Source organism: Dromiciops gliroides, chromosome 4 (assembly GCF_019393635.1).
Source record: "Dromiciops gliroides isolate mDroGli1 chromosome 4, mDroGli1.pri, whole genome shotgun sequence".
Classification (NCBI taxonomy): domain Eukaryota; kingdom Metazoa; phylum Chordata; class Mammalia; order Microbiotheria; family Microbiotheriidae; genus Dromiciops; species Dromiciops gliroides.
Window position 1 is genome coordinate 131,135,843 of NC_057864.1, and position 20,037 is coordinate 131,155,879.

The 20,037-nt window shown below is 36.4% G+C and overlaps 1 protein-coding gene across 2 annotated transcripts in view; it reads right to left on the reverse strand.

Moving 5' to 3' along the window:
- The window catches only part of CNST (consortin, connexin sorting protein), a 103,350-nt gene that overhangs the window by 61,092 nt on the left and 22,221 nt on the right, over positions 1-20,037 (reverse strand). Inside the window, exon 3 of one of the 2 annotated variants that reach the window (XM_044005423.1) lies at positions 10,259-10,712. The exons of the other annotated variant lie outside the window; for it this stretch is intronic. Within the exon in view, the coding sequence (XP_043861358.1) occupies positions 10,259-10,661 (403 nt within the window). The 5' untranslated portion in view covers positions 10,662-10,712. The remainder of the gene's footprint in view (positions 1-10,258; positions 10,713-20,037) is intronic. 2 annotated transcript variants of the gene reach the window in all.

Consider the following 20,037-nt stretch of genomic DNA (forward strand, 5'->3'; position numbering starts at 1 on the left):
TCAATCTTTTGAAAATGTAGAATTTTTTTTCCACTGCCAGAGGCACATGGGATAGAATAAAAGAAAATGTTAGGAGAAATCTCAAGTGACCTATTCCCCTGTTTTTAAAGACCTAAGGTATAAGAAAAAAATGAAGATGAAGATAGCCACATTCCCTTTGAAAAAAAAAATTTGAAGGAGTGGAGAGCCTGCCATTTTCTTGTCCCAGTAATATTTTCAGGCAGGTTTTCCTTGTGTCCAACAGAAATTTCTCTTGCTGGATTTAAGCCAATCACTTATTTAAGATGTTTACAAGATAAATAATGGCTACTCCATAAAATTCTCAAAACATCTCCCAAATTCTGCTTTAAAAATTGCTAAGCAAATTTTCTAACATTTAGTTAAATTCAGTTTCCTTTCATTCTACTTTTTTTAAAAGACAAAAAATGCTTCTTTTAAAATATGTCTATGTTTAACACGATTGAAGCATATAACCTATTTCAAACTGCTTACTGGCTTTGGGAGGAAGGCGGGAAGGGAGAGTGAGAGAAAAATTTGGAACTCAAAAATATCTTTATATGTAACTGAGAAAAATCAAAACAAACACATTTTTAAAAATTTAAAATGTCTTGTAAGTATATCTAGCCTAAAACAAAATCTGTTCCTGAGAGCACATATTATAAATTTTTTGTCACTTCATTATTTATGCATCTTAGAGGAAACTCATTTCTAACTCAGATCCTTTTCTCATTCTGAATACTTATCTTATAATTTATATTTGTATCTGGATTTTCATATGTCAAGTTTAGAGAATGTTAGAACTGGCAGAAACAGTCTAGTTCCTTAGTTCATAGATGCAGAAACTGTGCATATTTGTTTATAGTAAGACACCCATATTCTGTTCTGATTCATTCAGGTGGCATAGAAGACAGTGATAGAACTCTGTAAGTTCTAAGATTTAAGTCTGTAAGGCTTGAGTTTAAATCAGACACTTACTACTTGTGTGACCCCAGACAATTACTTAATTTCTTTAAGCCTCAAGTTTCCTCACCTATAAAATGGGGATAATAGGAGGATCTACATCACAGGGCAACTTATGGTCAATTGACAATATATTTACAGTGTTTTATAAAATTTAAAGTGCAATATAAATAGTAGTAGGTACTTGTTCTTCTTTAGAGCCTTAAGTAGTGCTATTGTGCTTAATACCTTTGGCTAAAAAAAAATTAAATCCTACATTTTTTGCCTGTGTTAGAAATACAGAATTTTAATTTTAGGGTCTTATTGAAAATGTTCTTTTCTTTTTATCACACACATGACTCCCTTTCTCCCCACTTTTAATGATTTAAAATTAGAAGCAAAAATTACATATGTTCTCATTTGATTTGAAAAAAAAAATTAAGAATTTTGTTATTGTTGAGGAAATGTTCCACTTTGTATGTAGCTATATAGGAGGAAGCTAGGTGGTACAGTGATAGAGCACTGGCCCTGGATTCAGAAGGACCTGAGTTCAAATCTGGCCTCAGACACTTGACACTTACTAGCTGTGTGACCCTGGGCAAGTCACTTAGTCCTCATTGCCCCCCCCCACACACACAAATGCTAGTGTATGTAGCTATATAGCATTCCTTTATCACTGCCTCCCTTTCTTCCATTTTAATTTTTTTTTTTTTTAGTAAGGCAATTGGGGTTAAGTGACTTGCCCAGGGTCACACAGCCAGTAAGTGTTAAGTGTCTGAGGCTGGATTTGAACTCAGGTACTCCTGACTCCAGGGCCGGTGCTCTATCCACTGCGCCACCTAGCTGCCCCTCTTCCATTTTAATTAAGCCTTGTTTACTTGAGAACAAGAGAAAAACACTTATTACATGCTACAATAAACTTTTTTGTAGATTATTTTGATTTTATTAAATTAAATTAGAATTAATTGGCATTAATGGGATTAATTTTAACAGAAAAAACTCTTTGATCTCCACATCTCCCTCACCTATAAAAGTTTTAAATGACTGAAACTACTGAATTTCTTAAGTAGTCTATAGGCACAGCTACTTTTTTGGGTAAAAGGCATTTAATAGCTTCCAGTTATATTATTACAGTTATGGAAACTGGAATAAAGTCAAGGAAGTAGTGAAAACCACAATCTTGAAACCCTGACACCTCCACAGACATGCAACTAGCTTTCAATTCCTAAAATGCCACTTAATCAGGATAAAAAGGCAATATGAAAATAATGTCTCTATACCCTAGATGTGGAATAAAATAAACGGACTTATCAATATCACCTTATACAGATCAGCTAATCCTTTGGAAAATTTTGAACCATATCAAAGGCTATTCCTTTTCAAATGACATTTATTCCTCTAAATGAAAGAAAAGGAATTGCACTGAACTAGAAAGTGAAAATAATAACAACAACAACAACAAGTACCTTAGGTCACTGACAATCTATACTTAATGCAAACTCCAGAATTAAAACTTAGTGAAGAAATGAATGACAAAAACAATAATGATGCCTCAAATGACTCTGAAAGAGAGATAGGCAGACTTACACTGGAATTTTGAAAATCCCTTTTTGAGTTTGATGTCATGACCCCAAATAGACCAAATATGTCCAAACAGAATAATACAAAAAGGATGGCATTTGCTATAATGATCATGAATCCATTGATTCTCTCACAATAGTTGACAAGAAGTGTAAAAATGTATCAGGACCTGTGCTTGTGGTGACTATTACCATGCTAAGAACCATAGAAAGAAAAGTGGAGATATCAAGGAATATGATTCAGGTCAGGCATCAAAGATCACCATGGCTGGGGAAAACTATTGAGATCTATGGAAAGGCAAAAGTCAAAAGGTTGAGTGGAAACATGGAGTCAAAGCAGCATAAAAACAAAACAAAACCAAACCAATTCAATATACTATGGAAGCTTGAGGAGCAAGAGAATAAGTTCAACACACACACACACACACACACACACACACACACACACACACACACGAAAGAGAAAGCCTATTTACCATTAATATGATGAACAAAACAACATCCATGTTAAGGGAGGCAATCAAAATACTAGTTTCTCTATAAAACTTGAAGATGGCAGTGTCTGAAAAGATGCAGAATTATTGGCTCAAATGCTTCAGAATGCAACATGAATTACAAGTACAACTCTTTACTGGCTTCCTCTCTCATACAGCCTGATCCCACTTTTTTTAAAAGAATGTATCATGGAGGTAAAAACTCTTTGTCCAAAGAGTTTAGTTTCTTTTGCTAGTGAAGATATAAACAAACATGTTTCACCAATACTTCCCTCTACCAACATGCTGCTACTCGATGTTAAAAATGTCTGCCTGTCACATTAATTCATTTTTAGGAGGTTAAAAATGTATATAGTTCTTCCAGGTGCGACAAGAGAATGCATAGTTCATTTTGTGGAAATAAAGAATGTTTACAACTTTTCCTTTATCATGTGAATAAAAAGGAATGTCCCTCCAAACATAGGCCAATTACATGTTTATGTACATTATAGAACGTACACACAGCTTTACAAACCTGTACAAATGTTTTTAAAAATCTATAAGCTTGCAAGAAAATGACATATTAGCTGAGGAGCAAAAAAGGTGTGCCAGAAATTTCCAGGGGATGTAAAAGCAATTTATTAATGAAAAAGCTGCCAAAATGCATCATAACATTTAGAGTGCCTTTTAAATTACAAATTATTTGACCCTAACTGTATTATAAAATGGTAATCATCAAAACTATCTGGTACTGGCTAAGAAATAGTGGTGGATCAGTAGAGTGAATCAGGTACACAAGACACTGTAGAGTGACCATAGTAATCTAATGTTTGATAAACCCCAAGACTCCAGCTTTGCTTTTGAGACAAGAACTCACTATTTGACAAAAACTAGGTATAGACCATCATCTTACACCATATACCAAGATAAGGTCAAAATGGGTATATGATTTAGACATTAAGGGTGATACCATAAGCAAATCAGGAGAGTAAGGAATAGTTTACCTGTCAGATCTATGGAGAAGGGAAGAACTTATGACCAAACAAGAGAAAAAGTTCATTACTAGATGTAAAATGGATAACTTTGATTATATTAATTTGGGGGGCAGGGCGGGACAATGAGGGTTAGGTGACTTGCCCAGGATCACACAGCTAGCAAGTGTCAAGTGTCTGGTGCTGGATTTGAACTCAGGTTCTCCTGAATTCAGGGCTGGTGCTTTATCCACTGCACCACCTAGCTGTCCCTGGTTATATTAAATTTAAAAGGTTTTGCACAATCAAAACCAGTGCAAGCAAAATTAGAAGGAAAGTAAAAAGGTGGGAAAAATTTTATATGGCAAGTGTCTCTGATAAAGGCATAATATCTCAAATATATAGAGAATGGAGTGAAATTTATAAGAATACAAGTCATTCCCCAATTGATAAATGGTCAAAGGATATGAACAGTTTTCAGATGAAAAAATCAAGACTTGAATGAACTGATGTAAAGTGAAGTGAGCAGAACCAAGAGAACATTGTGCACATAAGAACTGTGAATTACTTAACTATTCTCAACAATACAATGATCCAAGACAATCCCAAAGGACTATTGATGAAACATACTATCCACCTCCAAAGAAAGAACTGATATTAAAAAAAAAAACAAACGGATATTGATTGAACACAGACTGAAGCATGCTATTTTTCAGTTTCATTTTTCCTTTTATTCAAGTTTTCTTGTACAAAATGACTAATAAGGAAATGTTTTATATAATCACAAATGTATAACCCACATGCTTATTACCTCAGGGAGGGGGGAGGGAAGAAGGGATTAAGTTGGAACTCAAAACTATAAATAAAAATGTTTATTATTTTTTTTTAAATGACTAAAAAAAAATCAAAGCTATCTAGTCATATAGATAAATGCTCTAAATCACTATTGATTAGAGAAATGCAAATTAAAACAACTCTGAAATACTACCTCACACCTATAAGATTGGCTAATATGACAGAAAAAGAAAATGACAAATGTTGGAGGGGAGATGGAAAAATTGTGATACCAATGCACTGTTGGTGGAATTGTGAACTGATCCAACCATTCTGTAGAGCAATTTAGAAGTATGCCCAAAAGGCAATCAAACTGTGCATACTCTTTGATCCAACAATACTACTAATAGATCTTTTAAAACAGATTTTTAAAAAAAGGAAAAAGGACTTTTTTTTTCAGGGAAATTCTCATTTTATTTTTATTTATTTTTGCGGAGTGGTGGGGGTTAAGTGACTTGCCCAGGGTCACACAGCTAGTAAGTGTCAAATGTCTGAGGCTGGATTTGAACTCAGGTCCTTCTGAATCCAGGGCCAGTGCCCTATCACTGTACCACCTAGCTTCCCCCTATATAGCTACATACAAAGTGGAACATTTCCTCAACAATAACAAAATTCTTCCTGAATCCAGGGCAGTGCTTTATCCACTGTGCCACCTAGCTGCCCCCTGCCCATTTTTCCCCCTCACTTTAGTATGAAAGGACAGTAAATCACGGATTGTCTGTCTCTGGACCAAAGTAATTCCAGTGTTCTCTGACATATTACCTCCTCTGTGGTGCGGAATAAAGACATGTTAGGCTACTGAAAAATTGCAGGGAAAAGATCAATCCCTCAGCCTGTCATTTAGAACATGTGGATTGTTATGGTCACATATCTGAAAAGGACTTTTTTTTTGGAGGGGCAATGAGGGTTAAGTGACTTGCCCAGGGTCACACAGCTAGTAAGTGTCAAGTGTCTGAGGCTGGATTTGAACTCAGGTACTCCTGAATCCAGGGCCGGTGCTTCATCCACTGCGTCACCTAGCTGCCCCTGAAAAGGACTTATTTGTACAAAAATATTCATAGTAGCTCTCTTTGTGGTGGCAATTAATTAGAAATTGAAGGGATGCCTGTTGATTGGAGAATAGCTGAACAAGTTGTATTATATGATTGTAATGGACATTGTGCTATATGAAATGATGAACAGGCTGATTTCAGAAAAACCTGGAAAGACTTACATGAACTGAGGCAAAGTAAAGTAAGTAAGTAAACCAGGAGAACATTATACACAGTAAGAGCAATACTGTATGATAATCAACTGTGAATGACTTAGCTATTGTCAGCAATACAATGATCTAAGACAATTCTAAAGGACTCATATTGAAAAATGCTATCTACCCCCAGAGAAAGAACCGATGGAGTCTAAATGCTGTACAGTATATTAACTTATCTTGGTATTCAACAATGTACATATATAACCTATAGAAAATTGCTTACAATCTCAAGAAGGGGAGGAGGTGAGCATAGAGGAAGAAAATTTATAACTCAAGTTTTTAAAAAAATGTTTAAAATTGTCTTTACATGTAATTGGGAAAAAATAAAATATTATTTGAAGCTAAAAAATAGACCCTCCCCCCCAAAAAAAACCCCCCATCAAATTATCTGATACAACTCCACAGTCATGATTTTTATACTAAATATACTCAAGAACACTAGTGTATTTGTTGTCAACATGGAAAACTGTTCTTTAATTAAAACATGCCATCAATACTATACTGTCAAGAACAACTGATAAAAAAGAAAACAGTTTATCTTCTAAGGCCATTTAAGCCAATCATAGTTTTGACTAGTCTTAAATCCATTATTATAATTTCTGAATAGAATTGAGTATGTTTTTCAAGTCATGATGCCACAAGTGATTCATACACTGAAAACAACTATCTGAATACAACACTAAACAATTGTTTCTTGTTGTAGAAACTGTCTCCAATAATATGAAAATGTCATCTGGATAAATGTAAAATTCTTATTACCTGCCAAGGAAAAACAGAGACAAGGTTTTAAGATGGAATCTGGAGATTAAATTGAACCAATGGATGAAGGTAATACTTAGAGATACTCAGGTCTTCTACAGGGTCCATTGAGCTTAAGGCAATCAGGGAAAAAGATGAGATTGAATATGCTAACAGAGGAAGTGGCACCCAAGATCGAAACTTAATAGGAAGAACAGCACATTTAGAGCAATTAACACCTCTACATGTCAGTTTTAACATACACTTTTGGCATGGTAAAATGTATAAGGAATCTAGAAAGTGTAAAAAAAATACCACACAATGTTAATAGCAGCTATAGAAAAAGTAACACTTCCTCATCAAAAAGGCAAAAAGGAAGATTGATAGATGTTTTCAGAGCACATAACAGATGGAAAATTTACAGAAATACTTTTGGAACAACTCACTTTACAAAGCAATAGTAAATGATCACAATAATTCTATACCACAGGATATGACAAGCATAAGAAAGTGATTTATATCTAGACAGAACCTCTGAAATGGCCAAGATCCAGGAGTAGAGTCAAAAGGTGCTCCATAGGCAACATCTGCATGAATCCAGTGAATAAAACATCACCCAAGAATGATGGAACAAAAGGGTGAATCATGCAGGTATGCTTTATAGAAAAGAGGGTGTTTTGAGAATAATATAAGATCAGGTCATCACCACCAGAAACTAGGGAAAGGTTATCTTCATGGCGCTGGGACTTATTACTGACTGCTCCAGATTTTGCAGTCAAGTTGTGAAAATGTTGCAACATATCACTGTAGCTTAAAAAAATTTACCAAGTGCTGGTGGCATGTATTAAACAACAAATCTCCATACAACAAACTGCAAAATATCTTTGAAAACCAAGCAAATAAGGTGCAATGGAACTGAAATTTTTTTATAGATAAAACTGTTGCCTGTCTTAGAGGACGAGTCCAACTCCCTCACTTTAAAGATAAGGAAGCTGGAGCACAGAGAGTTAAATAATTTGCCCAGAAACACACAGCTAGTAAATGTCCAAGGGTAGAATGTGAACCTTAGTTTTCATGACTTCTGGTACAGTGTCCTATCCTCAATACTACCCCATCTTTCCTTTTTTTTTTTTTTTTGTGAGGCAATTGGGGTTAAGTGACTTGCCCAGGGTCACACAGCTGCTAAGTGTTAAGTGTCTGAGGCCGGATTTGAAGTCAGGTCCTCCTGACTCCAGGGCTGGTGCTCTATCCACTACCCCATCTTTCAATACAGTTACATTAAATAATCATCTTAAAACTACATTAAATGAACAATTTTCAAAATATAGACACACCCAGCTGAAGATATAAAGATAAAGTGGGAACAAGTACAGGTCCTTGTCATTTGGTCTGATAGTAGAGTTGTCGTGCAGGTGTTTTTAGTAACTGTACAATATATTAACTTTTCTCGGTATTCAATTATAAATTCAGTTATTTAATACACTTGAACAATAGGCCGTAAAACTTTAAACATGAAAGAAAGACTTGTTCAATTTCATCTTAACCCCCTCAAAAATGATGAGAGGAAAACAATGATAATAGCAGCATTCACTTATGGAGCACTTTAAGGTTCAGAAAGCATTTTATAAAAATTATTTCATTTGTCTCACAATCTGGTAAGTGAGGTATTATTCTTATCCCATTTTACAAATGAGGAAAACTGAGGTTCATATAGATTGCTGCTTCCAAGTCTAGCATTGTTTTGCCATGTTGTCTCAAAATATGTGTTAAAGTTAAAAGTTTAAAATTTTTTATCAATTAACAGGACCTGAATTCAAATCTCACCTCAGATGCTTACTATCTGTGTGACCCTGTGACCCTGGGCAAGTCACTTAACCCCAATTGCCTTAAACATCTGGGGCTATCTCCACTTGTCCTGATGTATATCATATACCTGGACCCAGATAGCACTGGAGGAGAAAATGAGGTTGGTGACCTTGCACAGCCCTTCCTCACTTAAATCCAATTCACTGCAAGTCATGACATCATAGCGTCATGGTCCTCTTTGAAAATGAAGGACAAACAACAACAATAAACAACTGAGTTAATTTATGAAAAACAAAAAATTTTAACCCCTAAACAAAAATAATCCATTACTGATACTGACCATCCTTCTTTAAGTAGAGTTTTTCTCTAAGACCTTATTATACTATGGCAGTGATCCTGGGTTCTTTAAGGCTGTAACAGTAGAGCCTAAACTCCAGCAGGTACTCCCAACCTGGAAAGGCTTTGAGGAAAAGCCCAGTAATGGAATGTATATCTGTCAGCCTAGCTATGATTGGCCATCAGTGTTGGCCAACAAATCATTGACATTTTTTTGGCAACTACAACTCATGAAGACAGATTGCTAAGTCAGAGAGGAGTAGTCCTGGAGAAGAGAGAATCCATGCTGATGAAATCACAGATAATGGAAATACAACAACATTAACAAGAGCACTCCCTGAGAACGCAGGTCAGTTCATTTTGAACTGTGTTTGTATTTCTCCTTCCATGTGGACAAATCAATACATACTTTAGAAAGAAGGAAAGTTACTTTATTCTAGAGCAGGGCTTCTTAAAACCTTTTCTGCTATGGACTTACCTAGCAATCTGGTGAAACTTAAGGGATTCCTTAGGGACCCCATGCTACATGCATTTATAATTGAGGGAAATGCTCAGTTTCAATTAGGGGTTAGTGAAAATATAGATGATAATTTTTTTCCTTCTGAGTTCACTGAACCTCTGAAATCTATACATGGATCCCTGAGGGGTCCACAGGTCACAGGTTAAGAACCTATATTCAAAAGCTATCATGAAGTTTGGGAAATCACTTTAATCTAGAGTAATACTCTCTTTGGAGGCATAAATAGCCCAAAGAGAAACTGAGAGTTAAAAAGAACAGCTGTTAAACAGCACCCTTATTTTTGTTATTGTTTGTACTTTTTTTTTGCAGGGCAATGAGGGTTAAGTGACTTGCCCGGGGTCACACAGCTAGTACATGTCAAATGTCTGAGGCTGGATTTGAACTCAGGTCCTCCTGAATCCAGGGCTGGTGCTTTACCCACTGCGCCACCCAGCTGCCCCATGTCCTTCATTCTTGAAGACGATCATGACATGGAGTGATGATGTTATGACTTTCAGGGAATTGGATTTAAGTGAGGCAGGGCTATGCAAGGTGATATTATGTCTGTCAGGGAAGTTTTTGTTGAAGAGATTCATACCTCAGGTAAGGGGTTGCTTTATATCACTCCTAAATTCCCTTCCAATTTTAAGATTCTATGATTTAAGTATAAATTTTATATAATAATCTAAAAATATGGAAAGATATAGTGACAAAAGATCACATTGGAATACAAGACCACAGCGACATATCAAAGAGAAAATGGAAGAAGTATTTTGAGGGAGCTTGCTCAAAGAATCCAATGACATTTTTAAAAAGGATTTTAATGCTAGTACCTGGTGTTGACTTTGTAATCATTCCCTTCTTGCTTCTTGAGCTCTTTTTCCCAACAGCTTTTTTCTCCTTTCCTAGGAGGGGCTTTTCATCTGTGGGGCATTCAGGGTGGATGTTTTCAGAATTATCACTTGCAGCTGCTTCACAGCTTGGGGTAATAATAGAGTTATCACAGTTGCTGCAACTTTCATTGTTGTTGAGATTGTCCTGTTCAAATTTTTCATGTCTTCCCATCTCATTGTTACTGCCAGTCACAGCTTCACACACATTGCCATCAAGTTGATTTTCATTTTCATCTGATATAGAAGGCAAGCGCAGTCTTGTACTTTCCATGCTGTCATCAGTATGACATCCATCTTGTGGTTCTAACTGTAGGTCATTTGTAGGAGTTTCTCTGTCATCCATTAGAGCATGCTTTGTTGAACCATCAAAGTTTCATTAAAAATCTCCCCATGTCTAAAAATGAAAAATAAGAAAATGACGTAGATAAATAAAGTTCACAACCACATGAAAACATAACTCTTATGTGGTAAAAGAAAAAAATTTACTTTAATCATAAGATACTCTTGGTTATTAAGGTGTTAATTACAAAACGTGTGGCTTCTTCTTTTTTTTTTTTTTTTTTTTTAGTGAGGCAACTGGGGTTAAGTGACTTGCCCAGGGTCACACAGCTAGTAAGTATTAAGTGTCTGAGGCCGGATTTGAAGTCAGGTACTCCTGACTCCAGGGCCAGTGCTCTATCCACTGCGCCACCTAGCTGCCCCCACATGTGGCTTATTCTTGTTCTTTGTTCCTCCTCTATTCTTAGACTGTTTGACTTTTGAGTAGTTCACTATTCACTAATACATACCTGTCGGTGCAAAATAATAATACAAGCTATGTTACTTATAAGGCATTCCTATTTAAAAAAGGTTTAGTGAGGTACAATAAATGATCTTTTATTATTCCATCTTCCCTTAATCCTTTTCTCAGTCTTCACCATGACCTCTGTTCTCTCCATCCCTCAGTTCTTTCATAGGCCATCACAGCTACACTTCCTACACTCTCCTCCCTTCCCTATCTTGACCCTTTGATTTACCAGTTCAACTTTACAAATATCCCTTATTCCCATGTCCTATCATGCCAAGTAACACTATCAAAAAAGGAAAATTATGTTAATTTGGCACGACCAGTTCTTGAGTAAAAGCCTTTCTAGCTCTTTTTACCATTTCTCTTTCTACATAAAAATAAATGAAATAGGTGGAACTTGTATAGTACTTTTATATTTATAAAGTTTTTTATATACATCTCAAAATATTAATAGGCTATCATTTTAATATGATTCTGAGTGCTAAAAATCAGTCCAGTTCATTGATCTATCATTTTTGAATTATACTCTCTACCCTTTAAAAAGCTAAAGTTTTGGGCAGCTAGGCACAGTGGATAGAGCACTGGCCCTGGAGTCAGGAGTACCTGAGTTCAAATCCGGCCTCAAACACTTAACACTTACTAGCTGTATGACCCCGGGCAAGTAACTTAACCCCAATTGCCTCACTAAAAAAAAAAAAAAAAGCTAAAGTGGAACATTGATCCTTTTCCAGTCCTACAATACCTCTCTCATTTCCCCCCTCCCCTCGCATCATCAAAAGTGCCTTAGCAAAAACATCTGTCAGCTTCTTTCAGTATCCTGAGAGGATCATCTGGGTCTAACTTTAAATGATCAAAGACAGCTAGATGCTTTCTTACTATTTCATCCTTTGCTTGGTTTTCAACTCTTTATTAGTCATTTTTGGCCTTTTCTACTCCAAAGATTATACTCCTTGGTGGAGAAAACAAAAGAAATACTAGTTGAGTAATTCTGCCAAATCCATATTCTCTTTCTTCAATCCTCTCGTTTCAAAGATGAGGAAATAGGAGGCATTACGCTCCTGACTGTCCAGAGTTCACCATATTTCACATACACCGGACTCAACTACATTGTACTCTGATTATCTTCCTACCAAGCCATATGAATACATATATCCCCAAACATTTTCCACCTCTTGCTCTGTAAACAGTAATCAAATCAAAATGACTGACTATTCCTGGAAAGGACATATCCCTCACCTTAAAATTCTACTCATTATCCTTGTTACTTCCTGAACCAAAACATCCTTTCCTGGCCACCATTACCCTATATGTTATCTTTCTTAATGGATTCCCTCAGACTGTTCTGAAGGACCTCAAGGTTCTGCAAAATGCAAATGAGAAACATAGCTGTTGACAACTAAAGACTGGCTATTAATGCTTTCTTATTCCAACTGCGGTATCATCTGAAATTATAAAAATTCAAAAATACTTTTATTAAACTGAGAAAGGTGACAAGAATAATGACTATAATGTGATTATATTATGCCCTTAAAAATGTAACTTATAACCACCAGCAGTTTCCATTTTATAAAGAAAACAATATAAGGGCATGATTAGCTCAGTTATCTAGGTAATATAATACTGAAGGGGAAAAAAACCTCAATAACCAAATCTACTTTTTCAAAAAAACATGTTCCAACATTTGGAATTATGTGCAAAGGTCAACAAAAACTGCATGCTCTTTGATCTGTATCCCAAGAAGATCAAAGAAAAGGGAAAAGGACATATATGTACAAAAATGACTATGGTAGTTCTTTTTGTGGTGGCAAAGAATTGGAAATTAAGGGGTTGTCCATCAACTGGGGAAAAGCTGTGGTATATGATTGTGAAGGAATACTATTGTTCTATAAGAAATGACAAAGCAGGATGCTTTCAGAAAAACCTGGAAAGACATATATGAACTGATGCAAAGCAGAACCAATAGAACACTGTACACAGTACACTAGCAATAGTGTATGATAAATAACTGTCAAATACTTAGGTAATCTTAGCAATACAATGATCCAAGACAATTTAAAACCTGGCAATAGTACTGCTAGATAAAAGGGTATGTACAGTTTTATAGTCCTTTGTGCATAGTTCCAAATTGCTCTCCAGAATGGTTGGATCAGTTCACAATTCCACCAACAGTGCATTAGTGTTCCAGTTTTCCCTCATTCCCTCCAACATTTAGCCAATCTGATAGGTGTGAGGTGATACCTCAAAGTTGTTTTAATTTGCATAAGAATTAGATTATTTTTAAAGACTTTGGATCTATTAAATGGCAGTCTACTGAGTTCTTAAAAGTAGAGATGAAGATATTAGTTATGTATTAATTAATTTGATCTGAACATATTTTGCAGCTGAAATGTACTGTGTTGATTTAAAACAAAAGCACTTTGTGAAGAAAGACTTCATATGGATATCTATATTTGGGCATTTTAATTTTCCATTCTACATTTCTATCAACATATATATAATACTGATGTTGAAATAATTTAACAGTTTATAAAATACTAAGATAAAAACGTTTAAGATGGAGAAATTCTCATTTCCTCTAATAATTTTTATTCAAGATTTCCTAGTTATGTTACCATTACAATCTCCAATTTATAAATTCACTCTGTTAGTGGAGGACAAAATGTTAATCTGTAAAAGAGATTAAGAGCAACATTTTCAGCAGCTATTTTAGATTTGGCCTTGTCAAAGACAAAATCTTGCAGCTGTCTTGAATTTTTAAAGGATTACTTTTCTATTTAAATGCATCAGGTGATGCCTTAGACATGCCTTTACAAATGAAAGCCCTAGGGCTTTACTTGTACTTTTAACTCCCCAGTGATTTACAACAAGCAACCCCCCCCCCCTCCCGCAATGATTTTTCGAATTGTAGTTGTGCTTGTAAGGATGATTACTACTTTTAAAATTAGGGAAGTCATTTTAATCTCTGTGGACTTTAGTCTCCATATCTGTAAAACAAGAGGGTTGAACAGGATGGTCAATCAATCAACAACTAAATACCTAGTATGTTCCTGATACTGTGCAAGGGAACAGGATACAAAGAAAAAATGAAGCAGTAGCAGTACTCAGGAAGTTTACATTCTATTAAAGGGACTATCAAGTACAAACATAAACATATACAAAATATATGAAAAATAAATATAAAGTAATATGGAGAGTTAGGGAAGCACAAGGAGCTGGGGGTGGATCAGGAAAGACCTTAGAAAGAGGTGGTATATGAGAAGCTTGAAAGAAACCAGAATTTCTAAGACATGGGGATGAGAAAGGACTGCATTCTAGGTATAGAGGGCAGTCTAGGGGAAGAAACAAGGAAAGGAGATGAAATGTCACATATGAAGAACACCAAGGTCAGTTGGGCTATACTTTTAAGTAGGAGTTTTTTACCTTTTTTGTGTTATGAACTCTTTTGGCAAACCAGTGAAGCCTACAGACTCCTAAGACTGTTTTAAATGCATAAAATAAAATACATAGTGCCACGAAGGAAAACCACAATGAAATATAATTAAAATAATAATAAAATAAAAATAAAGATTGAGAAAAATAAAAAAGTCCAGGAGATCTTGGATAAAAACCTTAATTGAGAGTACATAAAGGTGAGTAATGTACAAGAAGTCTGGACTTGTTTCACATTACAGACCACTATTATGCTAACCAACTTTCTGCCAATAATGACATTTACAATTTACTTTACTATGAATTTGATTAGCATGACAAATGTGACCACTTCTACTAATGTCCTGTTCTGTGGTACCATATAAAGGATCTTTACCTGCACAAAAAGAACACTAAGAGCACAGTACAAAACCCTCACTGGAGAGGGATTTCGTTCAGAACTATCAAACCTTTTTTAAGAGGAGATGGAAACCCTCATATCCAAGCAGTCAAGTTAGGGGAGAATCAAAAGGAAAAGGACACAAGGGAAATTAAAGATATGGTCTATGCACTTTAGGAACTCACAGTTTAGCTGTAGTGCTAATGTAAACAACATATCTGTCCCTAATCCCAGATTGATTCTTTTGTGAAGGCAAACCAGGCCATCTTTTACCTCAATTCTTATCTAGCCTTTAATTATTGAATGGGCATTGCCTCAGACAAACTAAGATCTGGGAAAGACCTAGTTTAAAACGGCCATGGTCTCCCACTGCACCCAGGGCCATTGCCAGTCCTGTTAACTTATGTCTTGCCATTGGACTCTGATGACTCTGGAGGAGAGAGTGAGGCTGATAACTTTGCAAAGTGAAGACATCCCCCTCCTGATGCCATTGGTCCTCTGAGAATGAATGACAAACAACAAACATAAACTAGCTAAATGGGTAATGGATAAAATTCTGGGTCTGGAGTCAGGAAGACCTGAGTTCAAATTTGAGCTGAGACACTTACTAGCTAACTGTGTGACCCTGTTTGACTCTGGAGAAGAAAATGGCAAACTAATCCAATATCCTTGTCAAGAAAACCCCAGTATTGGCCAACTATGAACCAGGAGTTCATGAAGAGTCTGACACAACTGAATGACTGAACAACAATGAGCCAAGCTAAGCACTGAGAATACAAAGAAAAGGCAAAAGCCAGTCCTTGCCCTTAAGTACCTCACAATCTAATGGGAGAGACACCATGGAAACAACTATGTAAAAGCAAAAATCCATAAAGGTTATGATCTGCTGTGGTCTCAAAGAATAGCAAGGGCAGACTTCAGAAGGGCTAGAAAAATTTGCAACTGTCTTCATGAGATTAGGGGTCAGAATCAGGAAGAGGTGTCAGAATAACATGTGCTATTATATAGTTCTTCCATTATTGGAAGGGAAGGAACATACAAGCAACAAGACTTTTAATCAATTAAAATGCCGATCAGTAAGGTAATTTTGAGTGACAACTAAAGGTCAACAACAAGCTCGTGGGGGCAGGGGAAGAAATAAATACAATACTTAAAATTATTTTTCAATTATATAATCTGTAAATACAAAACCATCAACTTTTAGAATTTAATAGGCAGGGGGCTGCTAGGTGGCGCAGTGGATAAAGCACTGGCCCTGGATTCAGGAAGACCCGAGTTCAAATCTGAGCTCAGACACTTGACACTAACTGTGTGACCCTGGGCAAGTCACTTAACTCTCACTGCCCCCCCCCCAAAAAAAGAATTTAATAGGCAAATGAAACTTTGGAAGCTAGACCATAACCACAGTATAATGATACTGTATTAGTAAAATATAATATAGCATGATATAGTCCCTAAATTCAGAGCAATTAACTCATTAGTAATCAGAACCAGATACAAATCTTCTTCCCAAATCAGACAATCTTAGAACTAATAGTAGAGATAAAAAAATTAATTTCAGGCAAAATTAGGTCCAGACAGTCCAGTTTGATACCTTCCAAATAATGAGATCAATGTCATTATGTAACATCACACAAATCTGAAAATGGCCACTTATATGCACTGGGACTGACTAGATCTAGAACAATATAATCATCCAATCTTTATTTGGTAAATCCATTGAAATACCTTATATTCTAGTAGATAAAATGTTTGAAAAATTGTCTCTCTAGGGCAGTTTTAGAATGGCTACTGTGTTGGAAAAGGACTGCACATAAGCTCTTATAAATTACAATTAGAGAAGTATGATTAGTTAAAAAAGCAACTTTAAGTTGGTTATTTAGACATGTCATGGGATGGGGGGAGGGTTGTGGTGGTTCTAAGGTATTCTTCAATAAATAATTACTCTCTTGTACATAGTCCAATTAGAATTAAAGTTGTCTTTTATATGGCACTAGGAAAGTGACCCAGTGGGAAGTCAAAGACTTCACCCCTTGGGGAGAAGGGCTTAGAAACATTCTCCTCCTAGAACAGAGGGGACGTAAAAGCTTGAAAACTGTAAAGTTCCCTTTTGGTGTGGGGTGAAGAAAGCTTTGATGCTTGTCATATTCCTGAGAGTCCAGGGGTGGTTTTTTTTTTTGGAATGATGGTCCTGACTTTTGGGGTTCTCTCGGTCTCCTAGCTCCAGTCAGGTAGTTAGCCACGCCTAACTGACTTTCGTACTATAGAATCTTATCTTCTCTTACTTCTTAGGTAAGTCTGTCCTGATATCTAGTTGGTCAATCTAAACTAACAGTCTCTTGATTCCTCCATATGTCTGTTCTATTATCTGGTCATCTTTGGTTTTGCTTCTCACAGGATAAACTTCTGATTTATTCCAAGCCTATGTCAGACATAATAGTAGTAGGCTTCCACCAGTCGCAAACAACCATGGATCGGCGCCTTGAAGAGCCACAGGCCACAGTGTGGCTGTGCAGTCTGATACAGGAGCCACAGCTCCTGCCACAACGAGGACATCGGAAAACTGCACTCTCTGTTGCCCATCAGTTCCTGCGTCTCATTCATTTTTCTTCCTCCCGAGCCTGAAGGCCCATCTCAGCTGCACACAAGCTGCTCCTGAGTACTGAACTCCATTGGGTACGGTCCTTGGTCATCTCCTCCCAGCTGCCAGTGTCTATTCCCAGAGCCCTCAAGTCTTGCTTGCATATATCTCTGTAGTGAAGCTGGGGGCATCCAGCAGGTCTTTGGCCTGGGGCTAACTTGCCATAGAGTAGGTCTTTAGGAACGCGTCTGTCTTGCATGCGGTGCACATGACTGAGCCAGCACAGATGTCTTTGTTTCAGTAGCGTGTAGATGCTCAGAAGTTTCGTGCGTTGGAGCACTTCTGTGTTGGTGATCCTATCTGACCAAGATATGCCAAGGATGTGCCGAAGGCAGCGCATGTGGAAGCTGTCAAGCTTCTTCTCTTGTCTAGTGTATGTAGTCCATGTTTCGCTGCCATACAATAAGGTACTCAGGATGCATGCTCTACAGACAGCAAATTTGGTTCGTCTTCTCAGTTTACTGTTTGCCCAGACACGCTTGGCAAGCTTAGCCATGGTTGAAGTAGTTTTCCCAATCCTCTGATTGATCTCAGAATCAAGTGACAAATTGTCACTGACAATAGAGCCGAGATACAAGAATTGGTTTAAACAGTTCCTTGATTCCTCGATATGTCTGTTCTATTATCTGGCCATCTTTGGTTTTGCTTCTCACAGGATAAACTTCTGATTTATTCCAAGCCTATGTCAGACATAAACACATATATTTCCTATATGTTACTATCTACCAATCTCTAGACACTAGAGAGCTCTTGAATTCTCTTACTAATTTCTCTTTGCTTTATTGTTCTCTCCAAATACTGTTTTTTTCCTCCTAACTCATTTTCTTGTTCTTTCTGCTATGCTCTCCTTACTGTTTTTCAACTTTTTCTTGAGTCTTTACTTCTACAATCAATTTGTCAATCAAGTATTTATGAAATCCCTACTATATGTCAATTGCTAGGAATAAATATACAATAAGTAAAACAATCCATACTGTCAAGGAGGTTACATTCTAATAGTGGAAACAATTAGTATATACAGAATAAATATGAAGAAAATAAATATAAATATAAAGTAATTAAGCATAAAGAAGTTTGAGAGGTGAGCAGGATCAGAAAATACTTCATGTAGAAGGTGGTACACTGAGCACAGTGCACACACATAGTAAGCACTTAACAAATGCTTGTTGGCTTGCTAAGCTGTCTCTCCAAGGAAGAAAGAGGGCTCTATGAAGCAGAGCTGAGGAGGAAGTACATTGCAAGGATGGGGGACTGCTAGTGCAAGGGAGATGTAGTGTATGAGGAAGAGAAAGAAGCCAATGTGGATACATAGAAAAATTTGGAATGCAGGGGTGGGGGAGGGAAGGACAATAAGACTGAAATGATAGTTTAGGTAAGGCTGCTAAACAGAGTTTATATCTGATGTTAGAGGCATTAGGGAAACACTGGAATTTAATGGGAGAGTGGCATGGCCAGATCTGTGCTTAAGAAAAGTCACTCTGGGGGCGGTGAGGTGGCGCAGTGGATAAAGCACCGGCCCTGGATTCGGGAGGACCTGAGTTCAAATTCAGGCTCAAACACTTGACACTTACTAGCTGTGAGACCCTGGGCAAGTCACTTAACCCTCATTGCCCCACGCAAAAAAGAAGAAGAAAATAAAGAATTCATAGTTCATATGACCAAAGGATTATCAAATTGTGCATACCCTTTGATCCAGCATTACTAGGCCTGTACTCCAAGGAGATTTTTTTTTTAAAAGGGAAAAGAAACTATTTGTACAAAAATATTTATAGTAGCTTTTTGTGGTGGCAAAGAATTGGAAACTATGGGGATGCCCATCAATTGGGAAATGGCTGAACAAGTTGTGATATATAATTGTAATGGAAAATTGTTGTGCTATAAAAAATGAAGAGCATGATGATTTCAGAAAAACTTGGAAAGACTAATATGAACTGACACAAAGTGAAGTGAGCAGAACCAGGAGAATACTGTACACAGTAACAGCAATGATCAACTGTGAATGACTTAGCTATTCTCAGCAATACAATGATCCAAGACAATCCCAAAGGACTATTTAAAAAAATGCTATCCTCCTCCAGGAAAGAACTGACAGCATCTGAATACAGACTGAAGCATACAATTTTTCACTTTCTTTTTTTTTGTTCAAGTTTTCTCCCATAAAATGATTAATATGGGAAATGTTTTACACGATTACACATTTATAATATATAAGATTGCTTACCATCTCAGGGAACAGGGAAGGGAGAGAGAAAGGGAAAGAATTTGGAACTCAAAACTTTTTCAAAATGTTAAAAATCATTTTTTATGTAATTAGGAAAAAATAAAATACTATTAAAAATAATAAAATGCAATGTTGAGGGTTCACCAAAAAAAAAAAAAAAGGAATTCAGAGTTCTGAGGCTTCTTGGTCTCTCTTTAAAACAACAAAACTTGATAGTGTATTCAGTATATTCTACTAAACTCATATTTTTTTTTACATAGAC